Source organism: Strigops habroptila, chromosome 2, assembly GCF_004027225.2.
Source record: "Strigops habroptila isolate Jane chromosome 2, bStrHab1.2.pri, whole genome shotgun sequence".
NCBI classification, from domain to species: Eukaryota; Metazoa; Chordata; class Aves; order Psittaciformes; family Psittacidae; genus Strigops; species Strigops habroptila.
Window position 1 is genome coordinate 80,913,890 of NC_044278.2, and position 18,335 is coordinate 80,932,224.

The window sequence follows — 18,335 nt, forward strand, 5'->3', positions numbered from 1 at the left end:
ATCAGATCCATTCTGATAAATACACATCCATCAATTTCTACAATAGGTGGTCTTATTGCATATGAAGAAAATGAAAGTAGTCTCATTTTTAGAAGTAGCCACTGCCCTTTAATGTGGGGCAATAGAGAACAGAAATACTTTCCTCTGTTCTTAATACAGAGCTCCCAACTTCTTTCTCTGTGATGTGCATGAAACAATTCTACAAGGGTGACTTTTTTAGGAAATGGCATTTAAGCATTCCCTGAAATTATTTCCAAGAAATAATATTTAAAGAATGAATCTCACAAAGAAAACTCTGAATTATTTTTAATGCCTAATTTGAAAAGCAAGTGATAAAATCAAAGAACAAGTATTTTATTTTTAATATATGTTCATTGTTACTTAACTCCAATATAGCAAATAAATACGTTTGAATTACTGGGTTAATTATCTGAAATTGAGAGACAGTCACTGCCCTTCAGTTTCAAAGGTGTCAGGAAGAAAGCTGAAGATTTGGTCCAGGCATTTCACTAATATTGCACAGGAAAAAGATAAAAGAGTATATTTGTGCACATATCCAGACTTTACAAACTTACAGCTCCTATGTAATTTACCACCTGGCTACATTCTGGGAAGAAAACATTGTTTGACATACAGAGATAGAAGTGACTATTAGAAGGCAGGTAGAGGGAATATAGGCTTCATAAGGTATCATTCTTTAATAAAACTCTAAGTACTGCTTCTTACAATCACATCTAAAAAATTAATTTATATTGGCTTTCTGTGTTACGAACTGAAAGACTAGAAGAACTTTAATAAGAGTCTAATTAATAATGTATGTCTCAGAATTTCCTTTTCAGACTATTTTGGGGCAATATCTTTAATGACCTGGAAAACAGAATATATTGAATCTGAGAATATATTCAGTATATATTTTGGAGAGGTATTCTTGTGACCACAGGTAACGAAGAGGAATAATGAGTGACTGTTCTTAGAAAACTCAGATCAGCACAGGACACATCTGTGCTACATAGAGGCCAGCAAACTGCAGCAGGAAGGGTGAGCTGTGAGAAAACTGAATACACGATGTTCATCTTAACTAGATAGGAATATGATAAGCACGCACCTGTAGTTATGCAGAGTGAAAAAGGCCTAATGCATAGGTAACTAACATCTAAATTCAGCCAGAAACTGGATTTTTATAACATGCCATAGAAATAGATCAAGAAAGTTCAAGACCATTGCTTCTGTCCTTAATCCTGCCAGCAACAGAATATTTGCGTTGTAAAGCTCCCTTTTTATCCTAACATGTCCCACATGTTAGCAGAACCCCAGTTGTCCTGCCTGGGAAGGACTCTGTCCCAGTCCCAAGAGTGGCGATCCAGTCAATCCTGAGAATGATCAAAGCACATAGGCCTGGGACCTGCAAAATATATAAATGCCATTAGAAGGACCAACACACCCTACTCATGCCAGTTGTTGTAGCCAAACTAGCATGCCCCAGAAATCATCAAGGGAGGGAAGAAATTAATTCTGGTCCTACTAAACAACCACTCCCTGACTCCCTACCCCACAGATAATCATATTAAGGCAAAATTCGTGTTAAAATCAACATTTCTTTCACCCCCTTGCAAGATGCAAACATATCGGACACAAAGGGATCTGGGCTGAAAGATTATTTTTTCTATGCCCAGGAACTGCTCAGTTTTCTGCCATACACGCTCCTCCATACATCTCTGAAAGCCCATCTGCTCTCTATTGCCCTGTTTGGAAGACTAGCTCAGAACTCATTCTTCAAATGGTCAGAAATCTAATTTCCAGTCTAAACTTATGACCAGTGTACAACTTTGAGCTCATGCCAGTACTTCCTCTTAACTCGAAAAGATCTAATCTTTTTACCCCCTTCCCTCTCCTGAACGCATTTATACATGAATCATCATGTTCTCTTTCAACCCTTTGCTAGGCCAAACAAATCTAGAAGCAATGGGACCACGCACACAGCATTCTGAATGATTAAAAAAAACTAATGTGACAGTCTGCCTCATATGGTGTGTACATGTATTATAACAACCACATAAGATCTATAACAACTTGCATTTTGAATATAATTTAGAAGACTTAGTCTTCTCCTCTTCCATTTATTAGAGTTCTAAGTGTATGCAAAGGAAATAAAATTGATCATTATCTGAATTCAATCTAAAAGCAAAACAAAACTCAATCTTAACAAATCAGACTGGTAGCAAATAAAACAGAAACTGGTATGTTCACCTAATTGAATATTATACTGAGCTATGAAATCAGTTCATTAACTCCAATAAAGTTTCTCAGCATAAAAAGGCAATTAAGTATAGTGTCATTTTAAATAAAAATCTTTAAACTCATTCACTAAATATATTTAAATGGCATTTATGGAAAAAAAACATGACCTTTTCTTAAATGAATCATAGAACCATTGAATACCAGATTGTAAGGGACCTCGAGGATCATGTGGTCCAACCTTTCTTGGCAAAAGCGTGGTCTAGACAAGATGGCCCAATGCCTTCTCCAGCTGAATTGTAAAAGTAGCCAATGTTGGGGAATCCACCACTTCCTTGGGGAGATTATTGCGATGGCTGATTGTTCTAACTGTAAAATTTTTCCTGAAGTGTCCAACAGGAATCTCCCCAGGAGCAACTTGTACCCATGACCCCTCGTCTTTTCCATGTGATTCCTTGTAAAAATGCAGTCTCCATCTTCTTTGCAGCCACCATAAGTACTGGAACATGGCAATAAGGTCTCCCCTGAGATATCTTTTCTCAAGGCTGAACCCAGTTCTCTCAGCTTTTCCTCATATAGCAGGCTTCCCAGTCCTTGGATCATTTTTGTGGCACTTCTGTGGACCCTCTCCAGCCTGTCCACATCTTTTTTGTATAGTGGGGACCAAGACCGAACATAGTATTTTAGGTATGACCTGACCAGCAGTGAGTAAAGTAGGATAATGACTTCTTTGTCTCTGCTGGTGATGCCCTTGTTGATGCAACCCACCATCCTGTCGGCATTCTTTGCCACAGCAGCACACTGTTCACTCATACTGAGGTTGTTGTCCACCATGCCTCCAGGCCCCTTTCAACAGAGCTTCTCCCAGCCGGGTAGATCCCAGCCTGTGCTGCACTCTTGGAATACGTTTTACCAGGAACAAGACACTACACTTATCTTTGCTGAACTTCCTAAGTTTCTTGTCAGCCCACTCTTCCAGCCCGTCCAGGTCATCCTGCAGAGTGGCTCTCCCTTCTGAAGTGTCCACTCCCCTACCCGGTTTGGTATCATTGGCAAACTTGGTCAGGGTACACTTGATCCCATCATCCTGATCATTTATGAAGATATTAAACAGTGTTTGGCCCAATATCGATCCCTGGGGGACTCCACTTGTGACAGGCCTCCTGATTGAAAAGGAGCTATTCACCACCAGCCACCCCAATTGTCAAGACCATAATGCATCAGCTTCTCTAAGAGGAAGCTGTGGGAAACCATATCGAAAGAAGCTTTGGAGGAATCTGGGTAGACACTGCTCACTCCACGTCAACTGAGTAGGTTACTTTATCATAGAAGGTGGTCAGACCTTCATGCTTGATTTGGCCTGGTGAACCCATGCTGGCTTTTCCCAATCACATGCTTCATTTGGCTCGTGATAGCCCCAAGCAGGGTTCATTCCAACACTTTCCTGGGGACTGAAGTATGACTGATGGACCTATAATTTCCTGGTCGTACTGCATTTAACCCGAGCAGATGAAATTCATGCTGGCTGACAAGATTTTTGAGGGTGAAGAAGAGGTGAAAAGAAGATAATTATGTTGCGGCAGAAAATACATAGCAGTTTGTGTTAATGGATGCAGTCTTGTAAAATCATTTTAGTATTAAATTTTTCCATAAGTGACCATTACACTCTGTGAGCCTCTTTGGGCTTTGATATCTGACTCATGGCTTCTGAGTTTAGGATCAGACCAGAGCACACATGGACAGCAGAGAACTCAAAGTTTGAATGCACTTTTAAAGAAAATGTCCATGTCCCTTGGCCAGACTTAACCAAACTAGAAAGACTGAATCAATTGTAGTTCTCAAACATAACAACAGCTGAAGCCAACTCAAAGCAGAACAAAGATTTCAGCTTTTTAGTATTGTCTCCTTTTTTCTTCTCCACTTCCTGCATTTTAATTAAAAATTAATTAAAAGGCATATCTAACTCTTTAATCATGTATGGGTCTGCAAAGCCAGAGGCATTGCCTCAAATGCCACAAGGGAAGCAAGGTCAAACCTACAAAGAGAATGGATATGAAACCTCAGAGAAAATATACCATCTAGGCAAGAAAGTGTCAATTACAGATAGTATAAAGCCAACATTGTTTTCATGAAACGTGGAATAACTGCTCAGTACTTTTCAGATAAAAATCTCCAAAATTCATCTCTTTCATTACTCTAGTGCTAGTGGATCAACCACACCTGTCGCTGAGTCAGTCCCAGCCAAATTCTTCAGAGAAAGGCCTGTAGAAAATATGTCTTTGATTGACATACAAAAGGAGGGGTTTATCACAGCCTAAAAATCCCTCAATAAATCTAACCTATGATACCTTCTGTGGATGTAGACAGTTTCACATCCAGTTGCCCACCCTGTTATGCAAGCCATATTTCCTCACGTAGTCCTCCAGTAGAATGAGGTTCTCATCATACTGGTTATAACCTCTTAGAAAGAGGAATTAATATGCATCTGTCAAAAAATGCAAAAAAATTGTTTTGCATCATGTCATTACCCTTTATGTTCTAATTTTGTTCTTTAATGATCAAAGGTACACCTCAAGGTATGATAAGGGAAATAGTTTTTAATGACTGCAATCAGTGAAGTTGAAAGCTGCCTTCCTCTATTCCGGGTCCAGCCCTTTCCTGCTGTGATCTTCCTTCATTCAAATTCCTGCAGTCAGCATCTGCCACCATACTCATCATATCACCTAAACCAACACACTCATCACAGTACCACCTGAAAACAGGAGGCAACTCTTCATACAGTTCCCCATATTTCTGCTCTTCCTGGGGATGGGATACAAGAGATGAGTATCTCCCCTGATAAACAGTTCATAGTTGTACTTTCTTTACTCTAAATTTATACTGTTCCTCCAGTACCTGATTTAGTCAAAGGGTCAAAATGTACTGCTCCCTGGGAGTTTCTGAGAGCAGAGGTGGCTCCTGCTGAAAATAAGCAACTACCATTGCATGGTGGCAGAGAGATATACAGCTGATAGAAATCGGGAAATTCCCTAAGCATTTCACATTTTAAACAGGTAATTTATAAAACCTACAACTTGACTTAATTACAAGGTCAATGGGGAAGAGCTCTTTTCAGCACACTGAATGCAGAAAAGGAACCCAACCCCCAGCTGAATCTATAAAGTGGTACTGAAGTAGGTCTGAAGGAAAGAAATAATAACTTAAGCATCAAGTCATGCACGGGCTAGCTGCCAAAGAGACAACACTCCTTCTTGCCAGCAACATGACCGTCAGCAGATAATCACTGAGCCAACCTGACAGTGCAGTAGGAGAGTAAGGAGATTGCGCTCTCCAGCGTGACTGCAAGAACCCCAAGGCTTGCTGTTTGGCAAGCAAAACACTTCAGTTAATTACTGACGTTACAGGAAGAGGTTGATAGAGGCTGAACATCAGGTTTCCTCCTGTTTCAGCTGTCAGGAATGCAACAATCTGACTTTAATGCTGGAATATGAGCACAGAGAAGATAAAACCAGCAGCCATGCTATCGGAGTGCATCCAACCCTCTTGGCCAGAGCCACCAGTGAAGAAAATGCACCAGAAAACACTGTTCTGCCCAGAAAAACGACTATGTAAATTGATCAAATTCTGCCCAATGCAACCCACAGGGCAAATCCTGTACTGGCAAAAAGAAGAGAGTCCATAGTCTAATGCCAGAGAAAGCAGGACGGAAGAACTTCCCAGCACTTACCTGTCCTGGATGTTATCTGCCCTGTCTTGTATTGATAAGCTGGTAGATGAAAGCCATTTCTACCCATTATGGTTTCTAAGTGTTCAATCAGGTCTCAGGGGTTTGGGGTTTAATATCTGGGCACAGAAAAGAAACAAACACCACTCCTTCTAATCTGACCCAAGGCAGTAGAGAGGGACTTGTCTGGCAAGAGATTTGAGTCTCAAAACCTTCTACCACTGCTGGAAATTATATATTGCTGTTCAATCTCCCCATCCCCACAGAGAGTGTTCTCCACACAGAGAAACGGAGTGCCAAAGAGGAAAAAGTTTAGATCTTGGCCAAACTTAGATCTAATATTGAACAGAAACATTTATCATCCTTCTAAGCATTCTCTTCACAGGTTGGTTAGTTGAATACTGAAGCTTACTAGCAGCTGATGGGTGCTACAAATATGTCTAGAAAATTTAAAACTTGAGTCCTTATGTGAAAAATAATAATCAGTACAGCTACACAGATCCATGTTATAAACATCTCACCAGAAAAAATAGAAAATACTGCCCAGAGACTCCTTTTAAAAGTAGTGGGGGACCACAAACCCATCACTCAAGAGTCCAGGACCAGCAGATTATCTGAGATTCATTTTATAATTTAAGAAAGAATTCAACATTGATATATCTTTTGGTAAAGCAATGATCTATCGAAGGCTCCTCACACTTTATTAGCTGATGAAACGCCAACAGAAGTTAATTTTTTCTTCAACTATCTGTTTCGCTCTCATTGTTTTCTTGCTTTAAGGAGAAAAAAAGATCACCTGATTCATAAAAATTACCATTTAATTAGTCAGTTTGAAATCACAGGCTTCAAGAATATCACAAAAGAGATTTATAATCCAACAAAACAGGTGAGCACTCAGCATTTTCACAAAATCACAGTATATTGTTTCCATCATTCTTTTAAATCTCCATCTACTCTCTTAAGCCCCCAACTCCCCTCTCCCCCAGTGATACTTGTATGCTTGTATAAGACCTATACAACACTTATACCAAAATTTAAAGTAGAGATGAGGATTACAAGGTAGTTGTAATTTCATCTGCACCATGCATATAGCCCCAGCTGAGGCAAACCAGTGCAGTTCTGTTCACAACAACGGAGCTAATTTTTCTAACACTGTCCAGCAATGTAGCCTTTTGTATTTAGCTCAGTCAAGGTTATCGCTTCCCAGCCTTACTAAGGGGCCTTACTGATCCAAGTCATATTTCTGTTCTAGCTGTCCGGTAATGCAGTAAATCTCCAGTGATGCAGGCTGTTGTTTCATGCAAGCCACTGGAGCTTATTGAACAGCAGAATGTACTCATGGGTTGAATGTGGAAATCTTTTTCCTAGGCTAGAGAACAGCAGTGTTGTTGCAAACAGCAACATGTTCCATCATGGGAGGCAAGACGCAGGCAGACAACTCCCAGGCTTACTTTCATTGAGCGCTCTGCTTAAAACCAATCAGGCTCTGTGGGAATCAGAGAGCTGTAGTCGATCTACATCCATGAGAACAGCATTATAAATGCAACTGTTTTGCTGCCTCAGCATGAAGCCTGATCAGAAGATAAATATATTTGCTGAACAGTATAACCATTGTTGTCATCATGGAAAAAAAACAGTGAAGTAGGACTTATGAGAGGAAAAAAATAATACTTTGACTATGAAAATCAGTCAGTGTAAATATCTGCTTCTTGGGACACTGACCCAGAAGCATTTTTGCCCTTGTCTATTGATACTTCTATGCATGCACATGGTTCCAAGGTCCTAGCCTTGAGACACCGCAGGAAATAATTCGAATGTTCTCTACTGCTAGGTGAAGGGATGCTGGTTTGACAAGCTTAACGAAATTAGCACCTTCAGTTAGTACTTTATACACAATTTGGCCTTATGAACAATTCATGATCTGGCAAGGTGATTAGGATTACAAGATTATGTAAACAGTGTTTCTGAATACGCAGGTTTCTTGGCTTCGAGTTCAAGATGTTGAAGAGAAATAGGATTCAAGAGAACATTAAGTGTGTATGATACCAAGAATATACTATGTGATAACACCGCGTACCTTCAAAGTGTTATAGGGCACAATTAAAGAAAGCATTAGTGTAATAAGGGTAAACGGACTGTGTAGCCTTTATATCCCCTCTTGTTTAGCATCTACCCATCTTTCCAGTACCAAACTGGTGTTTATATGCTTATTTTTTATTTCCTATTTAGCACTACATCACTAAAAGAAGCAGAAGAAATGAAAAAGATCAGGTGATGGTGAAACTAAGGTGGCGGGTGTAACACAGAATGTTCTGGACAACCTAAATACGTGTGTACATGGACAGGGATAACATTCAGTCCAGAATTGCCTTTCTTTTATTGATGAGTTGACACAGTACTGACGGAGAGGAAACGCAAAATTGCAAGGTTTGCAAGTGTTAGGCATGCCATGAACTGTCAATCATAGGCAACAGAAAACTCCAAAGAACACTGAATCCACCAGTAAAAACCCAAAACCATTCAGTTACCTGAATACCAAAGGGCAAAGAAGTGCTTTGTCAATTTTTTTGCTTGCTGAGGTCCAAAAGTACTTGTAAGCATTCAAATTACTGATAGAAATGCATGCTCATTTGAAACATGAATTTTGCATAAAACATGCTCACTGGCATAGCTCGTGACATGGAGTATGACACACATGCAAGTAAAAAATGTTTGTCTGCAGGAATTGTGTTTACATGGGCATCAAAAGACAGTACTTGTTATTTTTGCAGAACTAGAGACTGATGAAAGGTTGCAAGTTGGACACCTTCCTTCCCCCCAGTCAATACCTGCCAAACATAGCAGGAACTAATTGTATTTTGAGGCTGACACTTCATGCTGAGAAATAAAAATGGAATGTGCTTTTGTACCCTTGTCAATTGAGACATGTCAGAATGGGAATCTCTTACAGATGCTTCCCCAAGACAGGAAAATTAGCAGAACCACACAGGAATTCAGGCCTGGTCATTCCCACAAAGGTAATTCAATGCCTCACTAATTATACCAGAAAAATTTATGCAGCAAAATTCCCTTGTGGACATAAGCTCTAATTTGAACCTATGCATTACGCAAAGAAATTCTTATAGAGCTCAGATTTTTTTTAATGCTCTTAAAGATTATTTCCCCTTCATTCTAGATATGTTCCCAAGAGAGTTTCAGAGTTCACTGAGAGAGGGTCAGTCTATCCACAGTATCCTCCCAATGGAGTAATCTTGCATTTTCTGATTGATGTAAGAAATGAGGCTTTATGTACAAGCATAAGAAAGAAAACTTAAAAGAAAATGGGGACTGCATCAAAGTCACATGTACAGTGTAAGATAGAAAAAGGAGAAAAAGTTAATCAAGTTAAATGAATGAAAATAAAATTCTAATAAGCTAGAAAGCTCATTAAAATAACTAAAAATAAAATTAACATTTTTAAGTGTTAATTAACCACTGGAACAATTAATGTTGACATGTGGTTGATTCTTCACCATTTGCATACTTCAGATCTGCACAGGGCTTCTTTCCAACTGAGAACACTCTTGTTCATACAGAATTTGTGTGTTCAATACAGGAATTATTGGGTGAGAGATTCTGATCTTTGTACAGATATGGGCAGATCAAATGATTGCAGTAGCCTGATCTGACCGTGAAATCTGTGAACTTCCATCCTGGAAGGGCCATATGCAATTGATACACCAATAAACAGCCCTTCTGGTTGACTGCCGAAAGAAAATTCCAGTTCAGGGAATCAGAAACACTTGCTCTAGCACAGCTACTTGCAAAAGGCCATTTAAGATGGCTCGCTGAGCTGACCACAAGCCTGCTCTTGCTACATTGTGTTTATGAACTGTCCATTCAACAGCCCTAGCTTTTTCTTTCTTTCTTCTATTACAACTAATAAAGAGAATCTGTGTGTACACATACCCTTGTACATACTTTGTTTTGTTAAGTGCTTTGGTTCTTTGTACAATGTTGACTGCTAAGGTAAACCCATAGAAGCCATTAATTCACATTGCACGATGCACATCTTTTGAGTGTTTGTTGCCTAAAGCAGCTATTTAATTGTCAAGTTTGTTTCCAGTAGGTTGAACCAATTAAAGGAATTCTTCAAGCTTTAATAAACTGATAACCTACTGCTCATCCTAGAATTTTCCTTTGTGAGCAAGTGCTCTACATCATCCCTCTATGTTGTTTTACGTTGGTGCCCCCAGCTCCCAGGAAGCATGAAGCTAAAATGAAAATGCTGAAGATCTTCCAGCAGGAAGCTGCTCTGTCATGCAATTATGCCTGCTGCTAATAGCCTTCCATTACAGCCACGGCACAGGTTTTGCTAATCCATTATAAATGATTGGATGGAATTTAAAACACTGCTGCAAGTGCACTAGTTTTCTCAAGCTCAATTTGTCACATTTCAAACCCTTTTACCCTCTGTAAAGTGACAAGGTGGTCCATGTTACAACAGCTATTACCTAAGGGAAGTGTTGAACTTATCACTTGGACCTTCCCCAGGGTTCGTCTGTGAGGTACTTTCCTGAAAATAATGAGACTGGCTCTGCCCATTTCTGGCATCATGGAGCATGAGCTCCCAGTTCAGACACGGGGGTCCAACAAAGGGCTTGCTGCATAAATCTCGCCACTAACCAGCATTGCCTGCAGTGCTGCAGCTTGCCTGAAGAGATGAATGCATAGGTAATTGAGCTTAAAATTTCTGACCAATCTTCTATAAAAAGTTTCTTAAAGAAATCTCAACGTAATGAAGAGCATGTGCAATACCTTGAATTTCACTCAGAGATGCTCAATTTTTTTTTTTTTTTTTAACCTATTAGAGAAAACCCACAGTGAATTCACACTGAAAGAAAACATTTTCTATTTTTGAAGTGCCACTTTATTTAAACACTGCCCATGTGAGAGCCACTATCCTTAGACCACTCGGTTCCAAAGTTATATACAAATGTACATTGGAAGTAATTAACTGGCAGCCTACAAGCCTAAAGATATGGCATAGATGAAGGATTTAGCTGAATCAGTTTTCTCAGACATTTTGGAAGAATTCATTCAGCATTAAGATGGCTAAACATATGCATGTAAAAATGTAAGTGTCTATGCGCAAGCCAGGGTCAGTAAAGCTTAGACAAACACCTCACCTGACAGTGGACACCTACTCACTGGCCCATGAAATCAGACCTTTGCTCCACTGCCTGTAGGGAGTTGAGCTTGATTCTGTGCTGGCTCATCAATCTCTGCTGCCCTGTTCAGAAGCTCTAAAGCCTCCCATGAGACATGTGCTGGCAAGCTGCATGAGTATCTCCCACACTTGCACCACATCGTCCCCATCACCAGTCTAGATGTCCTGGACAGCTGACAACATCTCAAGCAGCACCAGACACTCTAGAGTACAGGACAGAGCACAGCTCTAAATCCATTCAGGTTTTAATAGCAATGCAGAGGCCTAGCTCACCTGTAGACACCTGCATCTATGGGTTTTAAGCTTAAAACAGAGTGCTTGAAGCTGATGAACAGAGGGAGAGTAATCGGTTCTTCTTCCTGAACAGCATCCTAAAAAAAAAAAAAAAAATCCAACAAATACAGCAAAACTCTCTATAGAAATCATCCAGTTTATTTTTCTGCGCGGTAAGTATTCCTTCACCTCTATCCCTGCTTAATACCGTTTTAAGTAGCAGTTGATTAATGAAATGGCAAACAAAATCTGAGACTGCTCAGATTCAGCTGCACGTCACGCCTCCACCATGCCAGATGGGGAGAAAGGCCCAAGATTAAGAGAAAGTTCTCTCTACAGCTCTCATTACTTTGCAACTTTAGTATCATTTAGCAAACGTGACCTTTTTTTATATACAATCACAGCAAAGGCTTTTTATTGCACGAGCTGCACTTACACACTGCCATCTTGTGTTGCAAACTGAGTATCGTTTTTGCTGAGCCAAACACACTCCAAATAGTTCAGCAAGGATCAAAATACACACATATTGCATTTGCAAAGTGGGTTTCTTTGCCTGTTCCTATCCAGGGGAAGGAGGGGAGGAAGGAGCTTTTATTGCTCACATTTGCCAACTTGAATTAGCAAATGCAGTTTAAAGGAACCTTGTTAAACCAGGCTTTTAACATGGGGGAGAGACTCAGCTTCAACTCTGCAAGAGTTTCGATTTTGGCTCTTTGAGCCCCATTAAATCTGAAATTCCACTCACTGTTTGCTCCCAGGCAAGCAGTATGGTGCAAGCTAATGTAATAATCCAGTTTTTCCGCAGACATTTTATGGGAAAATGAAATTGGAGCCTGCATGGAAACTCTTGACACTGTTTAGGAAAAGTGAGCCTGGCTCAGAGCATGTCACTCCAGGCTGCAGGAACACCAGTCAGGCAGTCTAGCAGCACTGGCGAACTGCAGCTTGCTGAGTTTTCTTTTCTCCTTCCATTCTTCACCCCAAAGTGATTTCTGTGCTCAAATGATTCCCAGGGACAGGGCAACATGACTAGGCTCAAAATGCAAAAGCTACCACAGCCATTCCTGTGTTTTCCCTCAGCTTTGCTGCATAACACACCACCAGGACAGGGGAAATCATGCATAGGCTAGGATAAATTCATTCATGCCTTGGAGGCTGAGAAACTTTGACTGTGACAAACAAATTTTCTCTCTCTATTTCAGGGCTGATGATGGGGATTTGTGGTATCTAGAATATATTTAGATGTATTCCACAAGCAGCAGAGAGGATGCCAGGCTCCCAGAGAACTGCGTGAGCAAGTAGTGTGAATATCCCTCCACAGTCTGTATTTGAGGTCTTTCTACATTTGAGGTACACTCTGTGGTATGAAGGTGTACAATGTCATTCCTTACCACAGTAGTGGAAACCAACTTAAATATCTTTACCTGTCCACTTTACAGGAGACACTTCAAGTGAATTGGGGGTTGGACTGGATGAGCTTTGAACTGAATTGGGGGTTACATTAGATGAGCTTTGAAGGTCCCCTTCAACCCATACTATTCCGTGATTCTGTGAATAGCAAAAGCCAAGGCCAAGTCACAAAGTTGGTTGAGCAAGGAGCTTGGCAACATTGGGTTGATGAGGCATTTTAGTTGTTTGGTTTGTTTTTATTTTTCCTTTTAAAGCAAAACTTGAAAAAAATATTTGGCACTTTGTAATTCAGCATGTATTAGCAGGAAGTTCCTTGGCGCAAAGCAGAACCCATATGTTCAGGGGAAAGATCAATCAACCAAAGCAAAACAGGAGATGGGTGGAGTTACAAGCAGAAGTTACAGGAGGCCCACACAGGTAAAGTTTCCCCACTTCATTAAATAACAGCATGATCTTGCTTGCTGCTCCCAGCTGTCACAACCATAACCTCTGCCCACAGTCTGCTAGCTCTCCTATCTGTCCCTGAGATCTCCTGAGAGGAACTAGCACTCTAAGTTCCTTTGGCACCCTTATCACGGCTCCTCTTGGTGGCATATACTAGCTCAAACTCAGAGCACCACCGCCCTTCCTACATCTCCTCTCCTTCCTACACTGTCCTCTTCCTGTTTCATCCACAAGATTCTCCCACAAATTCCTCTCATCCACATCCCATGTTTTCTTCACTGCTTCCAAGGAAGGGTATGTAACTGGGCTTGAAAGGATTTGGGGAAGCCACTAACCAAGCAATTTGGGAGCCATTGCTGAAAAACACATAGCACACATTCCATCTGCATTTGCAGAAGAAGCAGACCTAACCCAAAAAATTTTCAGCACCTCATTTCTAGCCACAGCAGAGAAGTTCTGGGGAACTTCTACCTCTTCCGAGTGTTGTGCTTCAGGGATGAGCATAAAGGACAAAGAATTTTCTCACCACTTGTATTAAACGCAAAAGGGAAAAAGCATGAGGAGCTTGACAAGAGAACTATATACAGACTTTGATGTCTGCTGAAAGGGAATGAGAGGAAGGTACATGTTCTTGCACATATTTAGGTGGACATCCTAATCCTTTCATAAAAAAATATTTTCCCAAGATGAAATTCAAACAATTTTGTATTTCAGCAAATCACATTTAGCTGGATAGAAAGAAAAAAAATAATCTCATAAATGCAACATCAGAAATTTTATTTACAAATATACTGTAATTCAACAACCATTCTCCACTCTGTTTGTGGAGGCAAAAGTGATAGTTACATTTTTCAACTGGGAAAAGAGAACTCTTCCCTTTAAATGGATTCCACAGAATATTATGCCAACACCACCGAGCAAACAGATTATTCTTTGTGTTTAAGTTCCAAAAAAGCACATAATTTTAGAAACCAGCATATGGAAAGCAAACACATTTGTGTGCATTTAAATGCAGCTTCATATTAACCTAGAGAATTCACTTTCAGTATATGTCAAAAATAAAGACAGCAATTGCAAATATATATTTATATTAAGCTATTTCTCTAATGCTCATTTCAAGAGCTTAGAAACAAAATACCCTCTTCATATACCATCGGAAAGTCAACTAGTTGATTATAAGCCTCAAAAATATTTTGCAGTTATTACTGAAAATATATTTATTTTCTCTTGTGCTCTCAGTATTTGAAGCTGAAAAAGTGAAAGCATTTTTCCAGATATTTCCTTACTGCAATTACTTTCTTATAAATAAAAATAGTTATAATAGAGAATACAATGCATTGCTATGAAGACTAGACAAGCGTTACTCTTAGAAAACACACACATACACACAATGTATATATTTATAGATCTACATCAGCAGCAATTGCCTCTTCTTTTATCTGCAACAGTGGTTTCATATCTTCATTTGCTTCACATGGAGGTTGGTTGTCCAGCTGTTTGAGAGAGACAGCAGAAACTGTAATTAAAGTCTCACTGCTAAAGAATCTTAATGACAAAAATTAAAATTTCCAGGTTAAAAATAGTCAGATAATGGTACTTCCAATATCTATTGAAAACAGTAACACAAAGGTATACATTCCGAATCTAGCAATCCAAATTTAATGAATAATACAAATTTGAATTTAATCCAATTATAGCACTGCAAGTATTTCAGGCCAAGTAATATTCCACAGAACATGCACCTTACCAAGTTTTTAAGAATTATTTTCAGTATTAGCATAGAGACAGGGTGACAGTTTTTCTAAATTTACCCTGCAAGAATTAAAATTTGTTAAATAACTGTAACAATATTTTTTAAAGAACTTTTTTATCCTCTCTGCATGTATTTGTGGGCATTTGCCAATAAACTGGTGTTTCGCTACAATGTTCCAAATTTAAACCACAAAATTAACATAAAAATGTGCAAAAATATCACACCATAAAATTACACTGTGAAAAATATCAATCCTAAAGTTTTTCAAACCTTTTAGCCAATATGTTCACATTCCAAACTAACAGATAATTAGCCAGGCTGATGTCAAATGCCAACTGCAAACAAAGTACTCTGCATCAAAGACCGGTGCTGTGCTGTCAATATATTTTCATTGCAGTAATTGCATAGCTGGTTTTTGTATTAATGCTAATTTCAATTACTAATCACTAATTTAAATACTTTTTTCTGTACTACAGGTTCCTCACAATTCCTGATTTACTCATCACATACAATTATGTTTTGAGGTACCCACTGCTCCGAGTAGATGCAGTCTGAAGGGAAGGAATAGAACCTTTCCTCACAGATCAGCTCTGCTTCTGAAACATACTGCTGTGACTTTATGGGCTCTAATGTCAAAAAGAAACTAAATAGCAACTTTTCCATGATAAAAGTTTTGGTTACTGCCATCACCAAATTCCTGAACATTGTCTTGGCAGAGAATAATAAAAAAAAAGATACTTCCCCCCCCCCCCCCCCCCCCCAGTACTTATCCAACTCATCCAGTACTTTTGCCCCCAAGAGAAAAAGATAAAATAACCATGAGCAAGCTTCAGATTGAACCTCCACACACTGGGGTGCTTCAAAAAGGAACACGGTCACTTTGGTGTAGTCTTGTTATCACCAAGGAGATAAATTCCCCAAACGTTATCTCAGAGAGAATGACCCAGTGCTCTGGATCACATCCAGATGGGAGTGATTCTCTTCCTCCTTCCCTTGATCACAGTGGCATCGCTACACCCAACATTAGCCTCTGTGAATGCAATGTTAGACTCAAGGAGAGGTGCAGAGTTTTCTGGGTTTAGTTTGGGCACCACAGAATCACTTCTGTGGTGCAGGCAGCTTTTCCTCTCCCTGGAAACCAAAGAGCCTGAAAACAGCAACAGCATCAGATGCAGAGCTTCTCTTTTTTTGAGCTTGGCTTATCAGCCAGCAGGTGCCCAAGTCCTGCCCAAGTGCTGTAGCAGGAGTATCCTGTTCCCTTCACTGCCTTCTGGTCCACCATGAGAAAAATGTGCCAGGTTCATGAAGAAACACGGACATGTTTCCCAGGAAGTAATTCAGAAATGCTTTCCCTTCACTGAATTTCATAATTCTAGAGAATTCTGTATTTGCTACATAAACACAGTCATATAAAACTCCTGAGACTTGTCAAAATCAGGAGATTGTCTACCATCATCTATGACAGCAGAAAAAAACCCTCAACACCATTATTCAAAGCCTTCACATCATGCTCCAGTAAATCAGAATTCTGCAAACCATAATAAAGGAAAAAAATTATACTGCACCTTTTAATTAAGATCTGTAAGTAAACCAATTCCTCCTGAACTTGAACCTAAATAAATAACCAATCACAGACCTATAATTCCAATAATAATAGCATCGCAAAAAGAAACCAGTATTTGTGCCACCTGCACAGGATAAACTAATAGCTTTCCAGGTATGTAATAGGATTGAGTTAAATACATATTCAGATTACTTTTTAAAAAATATAGACAACTTTTCAAAAAGACTTCTCTGTTATCAAGATAAGCCTGTTCAGCAGCTGACAACTCCTTGATACCACTTTCTCAGATCTATTAAGAAAGCAGGATGACTAGGTTGTCTGCTTGGAGCTGCTCAATAACAAGGTGGTAAAATCAGCTACAAACAAGTTACAAGTTAGAAACGACTACCCTACAAAAGACAGAAACTGGCAATCAAACCTTGCTGAACCCATTCAACCTAATATACAACTTAAAGCTAAACATGAAAGCTATCGAGTGGCTCAGCTGTGCGAACATTTGAGGTTGTAACAGCACAGAGAAGAACAACAATCATGCACACTGCAGTTTGATTGCCTTACTTTTAAATCTGATATAGCAGTCGTTGCAGAAGAGTTTGTCGTTTCGGATCCTAACTTCAGCTCCAGAGCGGGATCCTCCGAGGTCACATCCACAGGCAACACACTATATGACAGATGAATAAATTAGCAAACTCTTACAAAAATATCAAGAAACAAAAATGCTGTTCAAAAGCAGCTTGGATTAAGCTCAAAGCAGCTTGAATCATAAACCCACAATCACTAGAAGCAAATGTATAACAATTAGTTTGTAAAAAAGCAGCCAACCCTGAGAAAGTATTTTAAGGTGACGACTGGACAACGAATAGCAGAGATACACCAACTAAGCAAACATAAAGCAGACAATTTTTTAGAGATTAGTTCATTAAATCTAATTTGAACTTCAGTATCTCTGAAAACTAGAACTGGCTTGACACACACACAAAAAATTTGTTCTCTAGATGGCAACAGCAATTTTGGCACAGAACACCTGGGTGTCCTACTTGCAGATTTCCATGTGGCACTATCCACTGCTAGTGTCCTCAGCCCTTGGCACTCAAAGCAGCAAATACTCAGGCACGCCTAATTTCCTGGGTTTGCATCTTAGAAACAAGAGGGAAGGGGCTGATTTCATTTTTCTTGAGTAAACACATGAATAAGGGGCTTGGATGGCTTTCATGCTAACATTCAACTATGGTGGCTGAATATGTATTTGCTGTGAATACAAACCACCTCTGGAAGGAATGTAACCCAAACCATAACACAGTCCTTACTGAATTTATGAAGCAAAATACTCATAAATACTGACTACACAAGAACAGATAGTTTACCTGCTTAAACAAATAATGAATCTTTTGGATGGCAGTCTGTTCAACAGCTCATTAATCTTCAGAAATTTGAAAAACAGAAACTTGGTATTTTCTCACGTAGGCTAGGAGGTACAGGTGGACTACCTTGCACAGAATACATGTTCTGCGGAAAGGGAATGACAACTGGTCTCAATGGATCACTCCTGTCTCTCCTTCTCAGGCAGGCAAGACCAGGAAGAGCTTTGAATCAATGCCTTGTAATACTCCAGATGATGCATCTGAGCTGGGCACAGAAGTGTTCTGAACCAGATACAGAAGTCTCTTTCTTAAAGCCATGGAAGAAGTAGGGTCCCACAGCACCTCCAAATCAGTCTAATTCC

General features: G+C 39.6%; 1 protein-coding gene across 13 annotated transcripts in view; it reads right to left on the minus strand.

Annotated features, from left to right (window-relative positions):
* Nucleotides 1-14,051: 14,051 nt before the first annotated feature.
* Nucleotides 14,052-18,335, minus strand: part of LMO7 (LIM domain 7) — a 130,006-nt gene continuing 125,722 nt past the window's right edge. For all 13 annotated transcript variants that reach the window (XM_030476618.1, XM_030476609.1, XM_030476616.1 and 10 more), the window contains 2 exons: nt 17,171-17,273; nt 14,052-14,788 (listed from right to left, as the gene is read on the minus strand). In XM_030476618.1, coding sequence (XP_030332478.1) covers nt 14,766-14,788; nt 17,171-17,273 — 126 coding nt within the window. In that variant the 3' untranslated portion in view covers nt 14,052-14,765. The remainder of the gene's footprint in view (nt 14,789-17,170; nt 17,274-18,335) is intronic.